Genomic DNA, 17,396 nt, shown 5'->3' with positions numbered 1-17,396 from the left:
TTCTTTCCATTTCTAACATTGTCTTTCTCATCTCTACAAGCGTTAGTCACAAGCTGATCAGGAAGGAAAATAACTCTAAGCATGGTAAGCTAAGACCTTAAAAAGAAAGCCAAGGACTATTCCAACATTCCCGAAAGTTTTTCAATATCTCCTTCTAAAAACGGGGCCAAAGAGCCAGGTAAGGACCACCTTCCACATGCCTAGCGCACTTCTTACCAGATTGTACGATTTATGAGGAAACGGCTTCACACAGGTGAAAATAATAAGCTGTTACTAAACCACTGGAGACTGGCATCTTTGTGCCCAGAGATCCACCATGCTGAAGTCATACTTGCTTCCAGATTGACTGGACACTTGAATGCTCCACCTCTGACCCATCACTGCCTTGATTTTCCTATTCTGGCCAACAAAACATTACCTTTAGTATGCAAAATGTGTTGTACTGTGTTTAACTGTGCAAATATTTACCAAATGTAACGGCTGCTACATGGAAAAGTTCCATCCTACATACTCCATAGCTATATTTACTGTTATCATTATGTACCTATAAACTTAATGCAAGGACCTCACCTGCCTTCTCTCAGTACAGTGGGGGAAACTTCAGCCTTGCTTCCCAGAGCAAAGATCTGGAAATGAAGGCAGTCTAGCCCAGAGTCCTTTCAATTGCACCCATTAGTGGAAAAGTAGAACCAACCTTTCCCAGGGATTTCAATCTGGCTGTCTAGGGGATTTCTGAGGCCTTCCCTGTTCCCTCCCAGCACCCACAGTAGTCACACACGTTAACACACACACTAACTCTAGCACGTATCTAACTAGACAGGCAAAGCATGTGTAGTTCTGCTGAGAAGCAGTGAGATCTCCACGAAGAGGAGGCAGAGCTCAGTATTTGAAAGAGGAACAGGATCCTTGGTAGGCAAAGGCAGAAACTGGGCTAAATCGACCGAGATGTATCCCAAAGATAGATAATGCCAACTGAAGCACGTGACCACACAGGAACGTGAACGTAAAGATTGTAACAGCATAAGTTCTGACAGTAGAAAAGTAGAAATCCATGTCTACAACTGCTGAACAAAAAGAACACAGTGCAGCCACATCCGAAGCACTGTTGAGCAGCCGGCACGCGCCACGACACAGATACCCTTCAGAATACGATGCTGAAGAGCCAGGGTCGAACACCCAGATGTTTAATTCTCTGGTACAAAATGTACAACACAGGCAAGGCCTCAGAGCGGATTAGCGGCCGACTGAAGCAGCTGGTGAGAGGAGCGGGAGGGAACTTCTAACGTCTAGATTCTCTGGACAGACGGAAACTGTCTGGAGTTAGTGTGATCACAGGACGCTGAGACTACAGTACAAAGCACTCAACTGCAAATGTTATTAAAATCATATTTTATGACAAGTTAGTGAGATTTGTTTTAAAACTTTATGTATTCAATGTTGGGATCTACACTGGGGGGAGGGGAGGATCCTCTGTGGAGGGGAAGAGTGTGATACACGCCTGTGCCCAGATAGCACTTAAATGCTTGCAGGGGTAGGGGAGAAACCAGACACCCAGTCAGCATTTGCAGATGCAAGTGAAGAAGAAATTCCTAGAGGTCCCAACAAGACACATTTGAAGGCCACTATGCCTTAGTGTGTCTGCAAGCCCAGGAAGGCTAGCAGAGTCAGGGCAGTCAGACGCTAAGTGGCCTCTGGAGACAGGCAAGAACTCAGGGTCCTCTAGTTCTTAGAACTTTGCAAGAAAAGGAGCCAAGACAAAGCATTCCAGTGTGGGCCTGTCACCCAGAGACACACGGTGTTTTCTTGTTAGCATCTGTAACCCTGGGATGTAGGTCACACAATCATTTGTTAAATATGTTTTTAAAAAATAACACTTACATTTCAATGCATACTATAAATTAATCTGCCAGTTAATACTGTGAAAGTAATGAAGCTTGCAAATGCCACCTGTAACAATCTTAAAGGATAAGACACTAAATCTACTGCACTGAAAAAGACCCTTAATTTTCTTACATTTTTCACTAAGATAGAAAATGAAAATACACACAACCCAGAGATACTATTTCAAAACTGCCAACCAAGTGGCATTTCAGATGCGTTTCAAAGGGCAAGTCCATGGTCTAGGGTGCTATAAATAAGATTCCTATACCATGCAAAAAAGACAAAAAAATGTGAGATCCCCAACTCCTCACAGCCTTTCTGGGGTAACAAGGCTGGGTTCAAACAGCTCTGTAAAAGAAATGCGGATACAAAACAGCCTCACTTCTGACTCCTGAAGGCCTTTCAAGGGATTCCGAGAGTTCGAGCCCTGACACTCGTAACTATTTCTTGATTTTATCTAGGGGTTCTTCTGCTCAAAGTTCTGCTGATCCATATCAGCACTGGGTCGACTGTGCTTTTATTATAATGCCGTGTGTGGCATTCATCTTCATCAGAGAGCATGCTTGCAAATGTCAGAATGTTCGTCTTCTAAGACTGCTAACTCTAGCCCAATGCTTTGAGATGAGAAGGCCTTTTAAAGTACGTGATGACATGTCTAATGAGTCAGAATACATCGGTCTCCATGGACCCCAGCCTCTACTCTAACCACTATCTGAGTACTGTGTTCCTCTTCCAAAGCATACTGGCCATGCTCACCTGGCTGGTGTCCCCACGAAAATGCGAGAAGAGATGCAGCCATGGGGCATAGTGGTCACCGGCAGGCTGGGGCCTACTAGCTGGGGCCTACTAGCTGGGCTCTGACTCTGTCTCCAGCTCTAGTTTGCCACAGGGTTCTGGCCAAGATGCCCGTGCTAACCCTTTCTATGTTTCAGTTCCCTCATAAGATGGGGGAGAGGGAGCAGAGTTCCTCTCAGAGGAGCAGAATTAAATACCTGAACACCACCTACTGTTTCCTTTGGCGGGGGCGTTCCTTCCATATCTACCACAGGTCAAATCTGGGGTCTACAATGATTCACGTTTTAAAACACAGCTCAAAGCAGCCACAATTTGGCTGTAAACAACTACCGTGCTCACCACTTTTACATTTAGTTTTTCGACAAATATGAGTCCTTGAGAATAGTCGGTTAGCAGGTCCTTCAAGCCCACATAGGCGTATGCAGAGCTCTGAAGAGAAAAAAGCCATTGGGAAGACAAAGGCAGAAACAGGTGCTGACCACTGACTAAGGACGACATATTACACAGCACAGAGCTGGGTGGGGCAATGAAATTAAACAGTCCCCCCTCCAGAGCTTCCGGCGTCTTAGAATGTGGAGGATGGAAGCAAAGTTCTTCAGAGCCCACTTCATATGCACAGACACGAATCTATTCCTCATTAGTGAGGCAACAGAAACTCTGGAAAACTTAAAGAACTAAACCAGCCTTGTAAGACCTGGAGAACTACTTTCAGGCACATCACCAGAGAGATGAGAGACTAAGCAGGTTAGCGCTTTGGCTCTTTCCCCTGCACCACTTGATCTGCTGTGCCTGCACTCTGCCTCAGCTCCGAGCGGCATGCAGGAGAGCCTCCTGGGGGACTGAGTGTGACAGCAGCCTCATTACGGATGAGCTCTGCCTCAAAGACAGGTGCCAGGAGGCAGATTCATGGGAAAGGAGTACGTAGGCCTCTAATCCTGCCTTGCCCATTTTCGTTAATTTTATTTACTTGTTTATTTATTTATTTATTGTATGGCGGTTAGCATATGTGAAAGTTAGAGAACATCCGCAGGTTGTGATTCCTCCCTCCACCACGTGGGTCCTGAGTGTCAAACTCAGAAAGTGAGGCTTGCACCTTTATGCACGGGCCCATTGCACCAGTCCTTTTACCTAAGAATACCTCCAAACTAGACTTCATAGCCCCTCATTTCTCTTCTTACTGAGGCTCCATGGTAAACAGATGCTTACCCTAGCTGTTCTCGGAAGATTCAAAGTACGAACTCAGAAATCTGTGTGCTGGGGGGTGCACCCAAGAGTCAAGTATTTTATCTGTGTGCTGCCATCAAGTCCTGGTTCTAGTCTTTAACTGCAATTTCACTACTAGAAAAGTATGTGATATTTCAACAGCGAGAACCAATAGGAAACAATACTGAAATGGAAGAAAAGGACACCTGTGGAGTCACCTTGGAATGCTGAGTAGGTAGTCCAAAGTGACGCTCAGCTCATCCATGTTCGTCTGCTCAAGGCATAGCGGGATCGTCAGGATGAGGCCGCTGCGCCTGTCCTTCCCTCCTACGGAAGAGACACATTCAAGTTTACCAGGTATTAAAAAGGAATATGAACATCTTAATCCAATGTTATTAAAACAATTACACAGTTTGGAAATATCTAATGGCTATCTGTAGTTTATAAATGCTTATGATAGTAAAACCAAAAACCACATAAAAATTCAGAAGAAAATGCATCCACGAAATCTTCATCAAAACCAAAATCATTTTAATTTTCTTCCACTTAGGCTGCTGCCTAATTGAATCATCTCATCAAACACTTCCTGGGTGCCTAGGACAATCAGCGCTCGCCAGGAAAACAAACTTGCATCTGGAAAGGAAAGCTCGAAGTCATAACAACAGTATGAATTACGGCCACTAATTTCCTACGCTGTGTCTTCATATAAAATCCATTAAAATGCTATAAAAAGAAATGGAGACAACAGAGAAAATGATTTAGAAAAAAAAAAAGCCGTGGTAAGTATAAGAAAAGTAGAAGCTGGAGGGAGAACTTGCAGAAGTGTGAACACCAGGTTGAAAGAACACGCCATGAGGACAGACAGCCCGAGCTGCTCGGAGAGGAGCCATGGATCCGCGTGTAAGATGGAAAGCCCTGGGAGACTCGTCTACGTGATAGACTGATTAGCAGCAAATAACGTACTTATTTGATTATTTGATTCAGAGCAAAATAACACACTCAGTCACAGCCATGTGAGGCAGGACAGCCAGCTGCAGACTGTCAGATGGCAGTAGAGACACAGCAGGGAACGTGGTGGAAGCCAGGAAGTGGGGCACGCTGAAATCTCAAGTCCTTGTCCTGTTTGCCCTCAGTGTAAACTGTAACTTTTTAAGCCAGCCTGATAATGGGCACCTGCAACCTAAGCACCCAAGAGGCAAAGGCCGGAAGACAGACAGCAAGTTCAACACCAGTCTGAACTCCAAAGTGAGACCATCACACAGCCAAGGACTGTGGACAGAGTGACGAGTTCAATTCCCAGCACTGCAACGGACACAGGCCGACTTAGAGCTTTTATTCACACTGTCCATCTTTCAAATTTCTGCTAGATTCACGCTGCAGCCTCCTGTCAGAACCAACCAGCATTTACAATAGTTTTAGAAGCCTAAACACCAGCAAATCCTGAAGAAAACAATTCTGTATGATCTCTAGCAATTCATCACTAAAAACTGAAAAGCCTGAGGTGAAAAAGACTTCCATTAGTGACAGAAATGCGATTCATGGCATGACAGCAATAAGGGGCTATTTTCTATGCAACTGTTGGTATTGAACCACTTTGTCTAACATCAATAAACTGCAATTTCGGAGGGTTCGACCTAATACGCAGCGACTCAACAGCATTTCTGTTGATTAGAATATAGGCTTTATTCTTTTTAATGGATTACATGAGCGACTTGGGTAATTGTGTTGGTTTGAAAACATTTTTCTGTATTGGTCAAGAGGTAAGATTTTAAAAGAAGTTACCCTCTTGTTCTGTTCAGACAAGATCTCTCTATGCTGCACCAACTGTCCTGGGGCTCTCTATACAGACCTGGCCTCGAACTCACAGAGATCCACCTGCCTCAGCTTCCTGAGTGCTGGGATTAAGGTACAAGCCACCATGCCTGGCTTGGGCAAGGGAACTTTCATTTGCTCTTCAAAACAGTTCAGTTTTATTCATGCATTTAAACTAGACACACAAGCGTTCACACATAGGCTGTAGGTGATATCTAAACCACCTTGAAATTTTCCTTTTAGGGGTCAGGTTTAATCCTCAAGACTACACTACCCTGAACTCCACATCTTCAGCTTCTTTCGGGGTACAAAAATAGCTACTGGTGTGTAAGTAGAAGGGTCAGAAGCCACGAGAAACAGACTTTCACAACAGCTGTGGTGGACGAGGTAAAGGATGCACATGGACAATGTTGTTACTGGTGTAAAGAAGAAGCCAGCATCCACAGATGCCAGCAGTGGAGTCAGACACGCATTTCAATGTGCAGAAGCAATCCTCCTGGAGGACACCTGGCATGTCCAAAGCACTTCAAGGCAGTTGCTGTGTTTGTTTGGTTGTTTTGGGTTGTTACTGTCTGAGACAGAATCTCCTACAGCAGACTAGTCTCAAGCTTTTGCTCCTCCCGCCTCAGCCTTCTGAGTGCTGGGATTACATAGGTGCATGGCAATTCACCAATCCTTAGAGCCTGCTCAATACTTCCAGCTGTAAGAATTTATATTATCAAACAATCATTATGAAATTCACAAGGCTACAGATATGAATGCTAACAATATCATCCACATCCAAACACAAGTTGTGATTGAAAACACAAGTTTAAAAAGAAAACACATATTAAATTAGGAATAACACCACCAGTAGAATTCAGCTTCTTGTTTTGTCAACGTTACCATCTTCATCAGGACAATACGGCAACTTACAAAGACACATCTGACGTTTGGGGTTAAAAAAGAAATCAGAATTATCGAGACAATGACAAGAGCTCAGGGAAATAGGAAAGAAAAAACAAAGAGACCATAGTCTGAGTGACCCTAAACTGCAGGGCCACAGTCTCTCCCGATATCGTCAATTATTGAGACTCCAAAGTCACTGGGCCAGAATGCAGCATACCACAGCTCTCACGGGAGCAGAGGTCCTCCGTCTTCACCTTCAATCGACTTGGCGGATGTACACTTCTTGTTAGTAACTTTAAGCAAATTCAAGTGAGTACAGAGAACAGAAGTGGCATGTGGAAGCTTCCTGAGAACAGTGGAAGCTGAGAGGAGGGGAAGCTATCACTCCAGGAACAGCTGCTGAATGCTAGTCTGTTGACCATCACTGGGTACTCAACTTTACTTCAGGAGTGAGAAGTCGTGACTTCATTAGCATGGCGGTCAGTCAGTCAATCACAGAACAGAATAACAACCAGATGATGAGGAACCAGCAGCAAGGGATCATGGCAACCCATGCAAGAAATGGCTTAAAAACAAAACCTTATAAAAGAAACTCCACAGTCGCTCTGTTCAAGCAATCATAGAGAGCTCGCCTACGGAAGAACTCTGGACACGTACCTGACAGGAAGGCCAGCTTTTTCTTCAGGATGGGCAGTATCACCGAGGCCTCCATCTCGCTCCTGCCTGAGAAACAGAGAAATGTCAGCCACAGCACGGCAATGACTAACTCATGTGATCATTTATCCAGGTGAAGTTGGGGGTTTTTGTTTGTTTTTTAAGGGAGCTGTAGATATTTTAGTGGCATCTCTGCCCTTTCCCCACAAGATACCAGTGGCACCCCCACTCCCTGCTGGGACACCGTCCTAAGTGCACACTTTGCCAAACATTCTTCAGCAGGCGAAGCTGCAGCTGGCTGAGAACCAAGGACTTTAGTGCTTTTCAGGGCAGCACCCCTGAGCCAGCACGCTGACTGTAGACAGCAACAGCTCAAAAATTACTTCAGTTATTTTATTAATCCACAAAGTAGGCAGTCAGTCTTCCCTTGCTCTCCGTATTCCACAGCTTGTTCCAAACAGCTGAACCCTCTGCCGTGGCACTAGCAGCTCCTGATTCCAGGTTCTTCCTCCTCCCTAACAGCTCTAAAAGACCGGAAGCCTTGTTTACTCCAAGGTGTTTCTCAGCAAAGTCTCAATTACCAGCTTCAGCGTTCCACATTTCACAGTTTCAGATTCTCCTGGGGAGGGGAGTAATCTATTTATTAGCTGACTTCATTTCTTTTGCTTTTGTGACTATTGTTTTTGTTCGAGGCAGGGTCTCCCTCTGTAGCCCAAGCTGGCCTGGAACTCATAATGTACCCCCGACCAGTCTCACCCTATCCATTCCTCCCGTCAGCCTCCGAGTAAGGGGCTGAGTTTATCCTTCAGGGCGAGCCACAAGTGACTGTTTGGTTTTCCAGAGTCACCGCTGGGGTTTATGGCTCTCAACAAAAAGGGAATATTCACCAGTCAATGCTGGGAGCAAGTCAGGTTTCCTTAAATGGAGGCTCTGGCAGGGAAGGCACTCTGAGACCTGGCCAGCCCTCGATACTCCCAACCAGGACTTGAGAAAAGCAGGATCTTTAAAACACGAAAACAAAAAAAGTTGAAGCTCAACTACACTGCCCTCATACACGGAGCTGCAGGGCTGAGAGAGGATTCTCCAGCCTCAACTACACTGCCTTCGTACACCGAGCTGCAGGGCTGAGAGAGCATTCTCTCCAGCCTCAACTACACTGCCCTTGTACACCGAGCTGCAGGGCTGAGAGAGCATTTTCCAGCCCTCTCCATCCTTCCCTCCTCCACAGCAGCTCACCCCACCCAGCACAGACAGGCCAGGCCTGGAGAGTACTGTGAGAACCCAGTGAGAGCCGAGTCCAGCAAGGACCCTGCCATGAGTCTATCCCATTCCAGCCACTATGCTGTCTGCTGAAACAATAACCATTCAGGTTATAGCCCTGTCCTGCAGAAAACACACTCTTCAAAAAAAAAAAATCCCGAATTTGAAAAAGAAAAATACATATAGTCATCAGATAATGGCTAATTAAGCAAGGCTAATTAAGCCAGTGAACTACTTTATAGGCTTTGTGGGTAAGAGAAAAACAAACAAAAAAAAAACCACCACCATTCCCCCTGCTACAAAGAAAACAACCTGTCAAACCAATTGATGTATCCGTAAGTTCTGCTCCTCAAACATTAGTTTTATATTTGTTCTTTTCATTGTGATTCTATATTAGACCAGCTAACAGAAAGGAGTTCACACTAGCTCACGGTTTTACATCCTGACAGAAAACCTATAGCATTTCATGTTTCTAAATCAATACTGTGGTTTGATCAGTTGTTATCAGCTGCACAAGAACCCTGAAACTCGTGTTCACACCTTAGCGCTCACCCCATGCTCACTTTGGGGTCCTGACCTGAGATAAGGTTTGACAGCGACGCTAATAAGGATTATGTTAATTAACATTTACCTTACACTCAGTGTTTATTACAAGCTTTGCCCTATAATGACTTCACGTATTGACTTAACGTTCCCAATATTGTGAGGTAAGAAGAGCTAGCTGCCCCAACATCACGTGGCTTGTGAGTGTGGGAATCGGGACTCAGAAGCAGGCACTCCGGTTCCATCATAATATGCTACCTGCTCACCAACCAACAGCTCTGGAAATACGGTGGCATTTAGGCAATTAAACACCAACCTGTCTAGACTGGGTACACACAACAGATATGCAGCAAAACAGAACATGAATCTTTAGTCTCTGTCCTTGGAACTTCCTGGGTGACAGAATGGAGTGTCTCTGGTGACTGCTAACTTGCCCCTTCCTATCACTCCCATGCTAACAGAGCAAATTATGGCGGAGCCATCATGAGTTCAAGGGAAAGCCTGAACTGCCATCACACTCCAAAATTCTGAGGAGAGGAGGGGAACAGAAACTGAATCAATCACTAGCATCCCATAATTTAATCCATCATGACCACACAATAAGACATCTGCTGGTCAGGCAGTGAGCACACAGGGTGCAGAGGATCAGCATGAACACGGCTGTGTTCTGAAACGGCTCCACACTTCACCACAAGTGTGTCTGTCCTCTCTTTGTCTAGGCCTGGCTGTGGCATTCATTACACATGGAGGAAATGGCTTTCCTGGGACCTGAGACTCAGTGCATTAGCAGAACCTAGGGAGGCCACGTCCTGAGAAGCCCTGATCTGGAGTATTCTGAGACCCAATACCTGCTACTTGGGGTCAGTCCAGTGAGACTCGGCCTTTAAGCGCAGGAGTTTTACACTAACTCTGGAACATGGTGCCCAAGTGAAGTGAACAGCGGGCAGTGCTTAGAGGATTGATTATGAGGAAACCCCTTGTACTTAGTGTCAGAAGTACATGGTAGAGACAGCTGTATGTATGCGTGTGATACAGAACCATAAGAGGGGAAAACCACACCTACTACAAGAAGTTTTACGTCTCTGAAAGCTAGATACTAGAACAGGACCAGCTCAGCCTCAAGATCCCTTAGTCACACAGCAAAACTGGCTTCCTAAGCAGGTTGTTCCTATCTGGTTGGCAGCACAAGTTCTGAGACGTCTTTAATTCCTTCTGGTTCTGAAGCCTGTTGTTCCACTCATCAGTTCCATGCACTATACAACACTTTTCCAGTAAATTCTTTTTATCTGCTTAGGTCAGCAGGGAATTCTCTTCCGGTCAAGGCTGACTTAAGGAACACTACAACTCAGCACTTCACAGTGTCTCTCATCACTTCCTACTTTATTTACAAAATCTGCTCTCAGGGCTGGAGAGACGGCTCAGTGGTCTTACAGAAGACCTGGGTCTGGTTCCCAGCACCCACATGGGGACTCATGACGCCTTGTGACTCCAGCCCAGGATCATATTCCCCTCTTCTGAACTCCATGAGCACCAGGCACACAAGTGGTACACAGATAAACATGCAGACAAAACATTCATGCACATAAAATAAATTTATTTTTTTAAAAGTCAGTCAGTACATGGAGGCTTTGACCTTTGCAACAGCAGCTTGGAGCTGCAGTTACAGGGAGCTATGAGCTGACTGAAGTGGGTGCCAGGAAACTGAACCTGGGCCTTCCAGGAGACGAGAGTATTTGTGCTCCTGAGACCCCACTAGGCACAAGACACAATTGCTACAGGAGACCCTGGCATACGGATTGTGTTGCTAGAGCTTTGAAAGCTGGGTTATGAATTTTACACCATTTACTACCCAAGCTTAGCTGTTTACCACCGAGTTCTCTAGGCTCACCCTCGCAGGCTGGTCCTGAGGCAGCCTTCTCTTTTCTCCCTATCTCCTCAGAGGCAGCTGAATCTCCTTAAAAGGGTGGCAAAGTACAAGTGTATTTTTACCCAAGAGTTTTTTTGTTAGTTTTGGGTCATGATGAAAATGACAAAGAGCAATGGGAAATACACATTTGCGCGGCACGGATCACAATCAAATACAATGGAGTATAAACTGCGAGGCCGCGGAGAAGGCCTCCTTCCTACAACCTCTTCCACGGCCGCCACTAACAAACGAGCAATGGGAACGGGGACGACTGCACAGCAACTGTAGTTCTCCAGGTTCCGGCTTAGGGAACGGGCACGACTGCACAGCAACTGTAGTTCTCCAGGTTCCGGCTTAGGGAACGGGACGACTGCACAGCAACTGTAGTTCTCCAGGTTCCGGCTTAGGGAACGGGACGACTGCACAGCAACTCTAGTTCTCCAGGTTCCTCCGGCTTAGGGCCGGAGTGATGGTCCAGCCATCAAGAGTCTTGCTGCTCTTCCAGAAGACCCTGGCCCGGTTCCCAGCACTCTCATCAGGCAGCTGATAGCTCCCTGTAACTGTGGCTCCGAGGAGCATGACGCCCTCTTCTGGCCTCCACAGCATTCACTGGTATAGACACATGACATATACGTCTCCTTTTTAAGGTGTTATGACTTGGCTTTTTAAGTGTTTACAGAACCTTTTTTTTTAAAATTTGCTTCTCTGGGTTATGTTAATGACTTGTGGAAGACTTAAATTATGCATAAAGTACAGAGACTAAAGGAAAGCTCTTATAAACATAAAAACCCTCCAGAGTGCAATGTTAGATAAGAAAGGAGTACCACCAGCTCATGCTCTCTCCCCAGGGGCAAACACAAGCATCATTTCTCACAAGAAAAGGATACTCACTACAAACATATGAATGAGCCATACTCTCAATCAAACAGTGAAGCCAGCAAGAGACAGCACCTGGTATGACGATGGAAACTAGCTAGGAAGACACACTTCCCAAAATCGGCCAAGTACAGTAGGACGTGCTTAACAAAAACCCAGATGAGAACACATGACTGAGATGTTCATATTTCATGTGTGGTCACTTAAAGCAGGCCTCTAAACACAATTTATTAGGTAAAAATAAAATTAATAAAAGATTATTATATAAAGGGGACAAAGAAATCCACTCCTGGCTATCCATTAACTTCAGCCAAGGAGGGGTGGGCCTGAAAGTACTCTGCATCTGTACTATTTGGTTCCCAATATCTGAAGTGATGAAGGGTATCTTAACAAATTTCCTTACAGAAAATTTCAAATGCCACTGAGCTCCTGCTGAAGCAAGAAGTGACAGGATCCAAGAAGCAGAAATCCACAGAGACGACATTCTCCTAACAACTGCATGCACTCTAGCTCGATGGGGTTTGCCAAGGTCTTGGCAGAAAGAGAACAACCCAGTAGTTTTGTCAACAACTTGTCTTCCCCAAGAGCACAGAAAAGCATCTTTACCTCTGGGTCTTCTCGCCCACTCTCTGAACAAATCTATGTAAGAACTTACTTGACGGAGGCATGGCTAGGTACTAGATACCCTCGGCAGTCTTAAATACCAGAGCAGCAGTGAACGCAAGGATGTAAAATAATTCAGCAGAACACTCAACCCCGAGCCTGCAGCCCAGGTACTCAGTGCCCCATGCTCATGGCAGCCACACCCACCCCCCACCAAGTTCTCTTCCCACAGACCGGCAGCCCACAGCCGTCAGTGGAGGCTAATTCTGGAGGTGGCAGAAGTCGATTACGGCCATCAGCGGGCAGCCGTTAGAGGGCAGCAGAGCATGCCCCCAGCAGCAGGACAGGACAATTACAGGCCTTTTAATCAAGACTCGGCAAATTACACTTCAAAAGAGATTATAATTGATGATATGTGTGGGGATACTGGAACTCTTCTTTCAATAAGGATAAATCAACCGGTCTGCTTGGAAAATTCAGTTAAGATTCTTTCAAGAGTTTTTTAACAGCCAGAGAAAACCCATTAGGATTGCCTGAGGCTGACTAAATCACCTCTAATAAATCTACATCATGTGGACACATAATGGCGATGAACAAAACCAGAACACAGGCTCCTGAGCCTTGTATGCCAGGCAAATACTGAAACATGGCTTTCCTTAAAAGCAGGTTAGGCATAGGTTGGACCGTCTTTGAAATGAGAACAGACACAACAAGCACGGGTCAGCGCTCACTGCTTCCCTGCCTGGCTCACCGTATCCATGCGCAACACAGCTCAAGCACCAGCTCTGCTGGGCACTGGCACGACACCGGAACTTTCATGTGGCCGCTGTGTTATTGCAGGTGCTGGCAGGATTAGTAACCGAGTTTTAAAACAATAGAGACAGTTTCAAGGGAACGAACAACAATCCTCTGGAAAGACTTTCAGTGAACACGGTAAAAACAATGGCTGGCTTTCGACATAGGTATCTATGAAGATCCTCCTCCGCCCTCTGATTTCCAGATCCCAGACCCTTCACCTGCTACGGGTAGTCTAGTCCTGGCCTGGCTGGGGCAGTGTTTCTCTGGGCTGTGATCATCTCTCTTCTCCCAAGACCTTGCTTCTAGAAAGAAGTGTTTGGTTTGTTGTTTTGTTTTCCTAGCCTCAAAGATACACAGGAATTCCATTAGGCTGAACTCAGACTAAACCCATTCCCCAGACACTGATGATCCTAATACATTTCAAGGGAGGCCCTGCCAGATGTGTTTCAAAGCCCCAGATCACAAACAATAAGAATCTAAATTAGTATCTGGGCAGTGGTGGCACACCCCTTTAATTCCAGCACTCTGGAAGCAGAGGCAGATGGATCTCTGTGAGTTTGAGGCTAGCCTGGTCTACGAGCAGGTTCCAGGACAGCCAGGGCTGTTACACTGTTATGCAGAAAAAACTGTCTCAAAAAAGCAAAAAAAAAATTTTTTTAAAGTTAATTAGCATTAATCCTGTTACTTATATGTCAGATACCACAAAGGAAAGAGCACTTTTGTTCAAAAAGATACTACCTATAGTATGCATTGACATTTTTGGAGTGTTTATTTACATAGTGTAAAAAGGGTTAACCTTACCTTAAAAGCTGCTCCCTCACCAAAACTATTTTTAATTTTTATTTTATGTATATGACTGTTTGGCCTACATGTATATATGAACAGTGCATGCATGCCAGAAGAGTGTACCCAATACTCTGGACCTAGGGCGACAGACAGGTTTTGGGTCACCATGTTTATGCAGCAGGTCTTCTGCAAAAGCAGCCAGTACTCTTAACCCCTAAGTCATCTCGCCAGCCCCAGAGAATCCTTTACTTTTATGGGCATAATCACTGAAACTAGCTCTAAGACTGAAGAGCGGGTGAGTTTATTTATGTACTTAGGATCTGGCATATAAGATAGTAATTGCTCAGTGAACATTGCTTACTACCAGAAGCTAATTTTCCTTACTCCACTCACTGCAAGCTACCACCACCAATTCCACTGAGCTCACAGTAAGAGCATGCCCACTAAAGCCTTCTTAAGTTAACAGATGAAAACAGTCCCAGCCATGTTATATATAACACGTGTCCAGATACTCTGTAATGGCCCAAGAATCCTTCACCTGTGATTCTACCAATATCTCCACAGGATCTCATTTTATCAGAGGAGAAAATGAGGGCCAGATGAATACTGTGTGTAGGTCACACAAATGAAGAGACGGCAGCTCGCAGCGGTGGAGGCACCGAATCGTCTAGAACCCCCTTTCTATCATTTCACTACGGAGTGCAGGGGAATTAAAATGGATGGATTTCATGGGATATAAATTATACCTTGCTAGCGCGGTCAAGACATTTAATGCAACAACAGTAGTGTCCCTCTGTAAGTCAGGAATGTGCACTTAGGGAGTAAAAAACAAGAACCGAAAGTATGTGAGCAACCTGCTCCCAGAAGTCCACTCCGCTCACCGCGTTGCAAATGCTTAGTAATTCATGCCAGCACAGCTGTGATCAGAGCAGGAGGCTCCAAGAGCGTCAGCAGCAAAGACACTCAACACTTCACACACTGTGGATGATACTAAGGTCAAGTTTTCTAAAGATGCTTTTTCCCTGGAGGCTGAGAAACCAGAATGGAGGTTCCAAGCTTGGAGAAGGCACGCCCAGACAGCACTGTTTGTATCCTCCCAAGACAGGAGGGCAAAGGAGAAGCACTGTGTCTTCATCAGACAGGACAGAGCAGCAAAGGAGTGTTTGCTCCCTTCAGCCTGACATCGGCTGGTAAGAGCGCTAGTTCCACTCACGAGGCCAGCAGCTGCTGCATCCTTCCCGCGGGAAGCCTGCCACCTCCACGAAGGGGGCTAATCCTCCTGGGTGGACACTAAGTGGCCACAGCACTGCATCTGGAAAGGGACATACACTTGGACTAGGACTGACCGTCTGTCGATAACTGCTCAAAGAGGAAGATGGGCAAAACTGCTTTCTTTTTTTCCCTGTGTTTCTTTATATTTAAAGATGCCCCAGATAAATGCCCAATCCTTAAAACACAGGAACACTGTGAAAGAGGAACCATAATCCTTTAAGCAGCACTTTCCAGTTTGCATTTTATTTTTAAATTTCAAAGCCAACAGAGAAAGCCAGATATGGCACATGGCTATAAGCCCAGCTTTCAGAGGGTGGAGGCAAGAGAACAGAGTTTGAGGACAGCCTGAGCTATACATTGAAACTGTCTCAAACAAACAGAAACATTAGAATTCCGGAAACAGGTCACACGTGCCCTGAAATGGTTCTCACATTCGCCACAGTAACCTAAGGGTCTGTGTGAGTAACCACTAAGTACCTGGACCTCATCTAGGGTCGCTGAGGGAGAAGAGACCTCATCTGATAAACTCCATAGCAGAGAGTAAGCCATGGGCGGCAGGCAGCCGTGAGGTACACGAAATTCCAACTCTGCCATGTTGTTGGCACTCAAACTTCTCGGGTCAAGTTCCTTAAGCCTTTCTCATTTTGTAGCTAGTCATCTTCTCAGCAGCCGCCCTCTCTATCACCACCACCTCACACAGTTCTTAGGTGATTAATTATGAAGAAAAGCAAAACACTATGTCCACAGCACCTATTCACTGTGACAGGAGACAGGAAGTGTGGCTGGTCAGACAAGCAGATGAATTTGCTAGGTGAAGTATCAACGAATATAAATGCTATAGTTTGAGTCAGATAAATAGTCTTCAAAGTTGTATACATGGTTCATATTAGTATTTAAAGACATGTTCTGAATGGAATCGCAATCTCTCCTCCCTGTGTGGTCAATAAAGTACAAAACAGGTACTCTTTCTGAGATCCAAGCAGGTGCGGTCTTCACTGTCTGAGCGTCCTACCCGCTGACCGAGGAGACGCCCTGCACACAGCCACTGCACAGCGAATCCTGTTGACCCCGACACCCCCTCATGGCCACAGCTGCTTTCTCAGCTAGGTGCCATTTAGCAAAATAATTAGGAAGGAAAATAAGCTTAGATAATTTTAAACTAGCCCAAGCACTATGAATAGAGTGTGTATTTGCTTTGAACAGAATATTAAATTACATAGTTCAGAGACATTTGCTGAAACAGTTTGGGCCCTGGCCCATTCGGATCACAAACGAAGAGAGACACTTTATAAAGCCCTCTTTATGCTGAGCCAACTCTAACTTTAGGCTTTTGGAAATGGCTTACTTCACTTCACAGTGTACACACTGAGTTTTTATTATTTATATTTCAACAAATATTTAAGTCATTAATTAACATGCATTTTCCTTTTCCTGAAATTATACCTTAGCTTTTATTACAACAATTTCCATCAACCCCATCTCACTTTTTTTTACTTTATTACCTATGAATATTTTTCAACTTGTAGTTTTTCCTGTTACCATTTAGATGGCTTCTCTGACTCTGTCACCCCATTGTCACTTGGCAAAAAAACCTGGTCTGTTATCCACAAAAGAACTGCAGAGGGAAATCTAGGGTCCCTCTGGGTAGCTACAAAGAAAAACTTGTACTGGAAAGTGTCTCCCAACACTTGAAGTGACTGAGCCCCCGTCGGTTATCAAGCACCGTAATTCCTGCAACTCCACACTCGAGATGGCAACGACAGAAAAAGCAAATGCAACCATGGGGCCATGCAACATGCAACGACAGAAAACAGCAAATGCAACCATGGGGCCATGCAACATGCAATGTCTTTTTCTTAATGAAAAACTGTAGCGATTATTTGCTTTACAAAAAGCAATGTAAGGTTCTTGGACATTTGTGTGTGTGTGTTTGTGTACACGTGTGTGCATGCGTGTTAAATAAAAGATGAGGGATGTAGCTCAATTAGAATATACAAGGCCCTGGACTCAATCCACAGCGCCAAAAAGTAAAGCAAGACTTAAAGGACTCGCCGGGCAGTGGTGGCGCACGCCTTTAATCCCAGCACTTGGAGGCAGAGGCAGGTGGATCTCTGTGAGT

The 17,396-nt window shown here is 45.2% G+C and overlaps 1 protein-coding gene across 8 annotated transcripts in view; it reads right to left on the bottom strand.

Annotated features, from left to right (window-relative positions):
• Positions 1 to 17,396, bottom strand: part of Sestd1 (SEC14 and spectrin domain containing 1) — an 89,378-nt gene that overhangs the window by 42,684 nt on the left and 29,298 nt on the right. For 6 of the 8 annotated variants that reach the window (XM_075984788.1, XM_075984782.1, XM_075984787.1 and 3 more), the window contains 2 exons: positions 7,237 to 7,302; positions 4,098 to 4,206 (listed from right to left, as the gene is read on the bottom strand). In XM_075984788.1, coding sequence (XP_075840903.1) covers positions 4,098 to 4,206; positions 7,237 to 7,291 — 164 coding nt within the window. In that variant the 5' untranslated portion in view covers positions 7,292 to 7,302. The remainder of the gene's footprint in view (positions 1 to 4,097; positions 4,207 to 7,236; positions 7,303 to 17,396) is intronic. The other 2 variants (XM_075984783.1, XM_075984789.1) reach the window with 1 other exon arrangement.

The sequence above is a fragment of the Microtus pennsylvanicus genome, chromosome 9 (genome assembly GCF_037038515.1).
Source record: "Microtus pennsylvanicus isolate mMicPen1 chromosome 9, mMicPen1.hap1, whole genome shotgun sequence".
Lineage (NCBI taxonomy): Eukaryota > Metazoa > Chordata > Mammalia > Rodentia > Cricetidae > Microtus > Microtus pennsylvanicus.
This window is presented reverse-complemented; position numbering and strand designations above follow the sequence as displayed.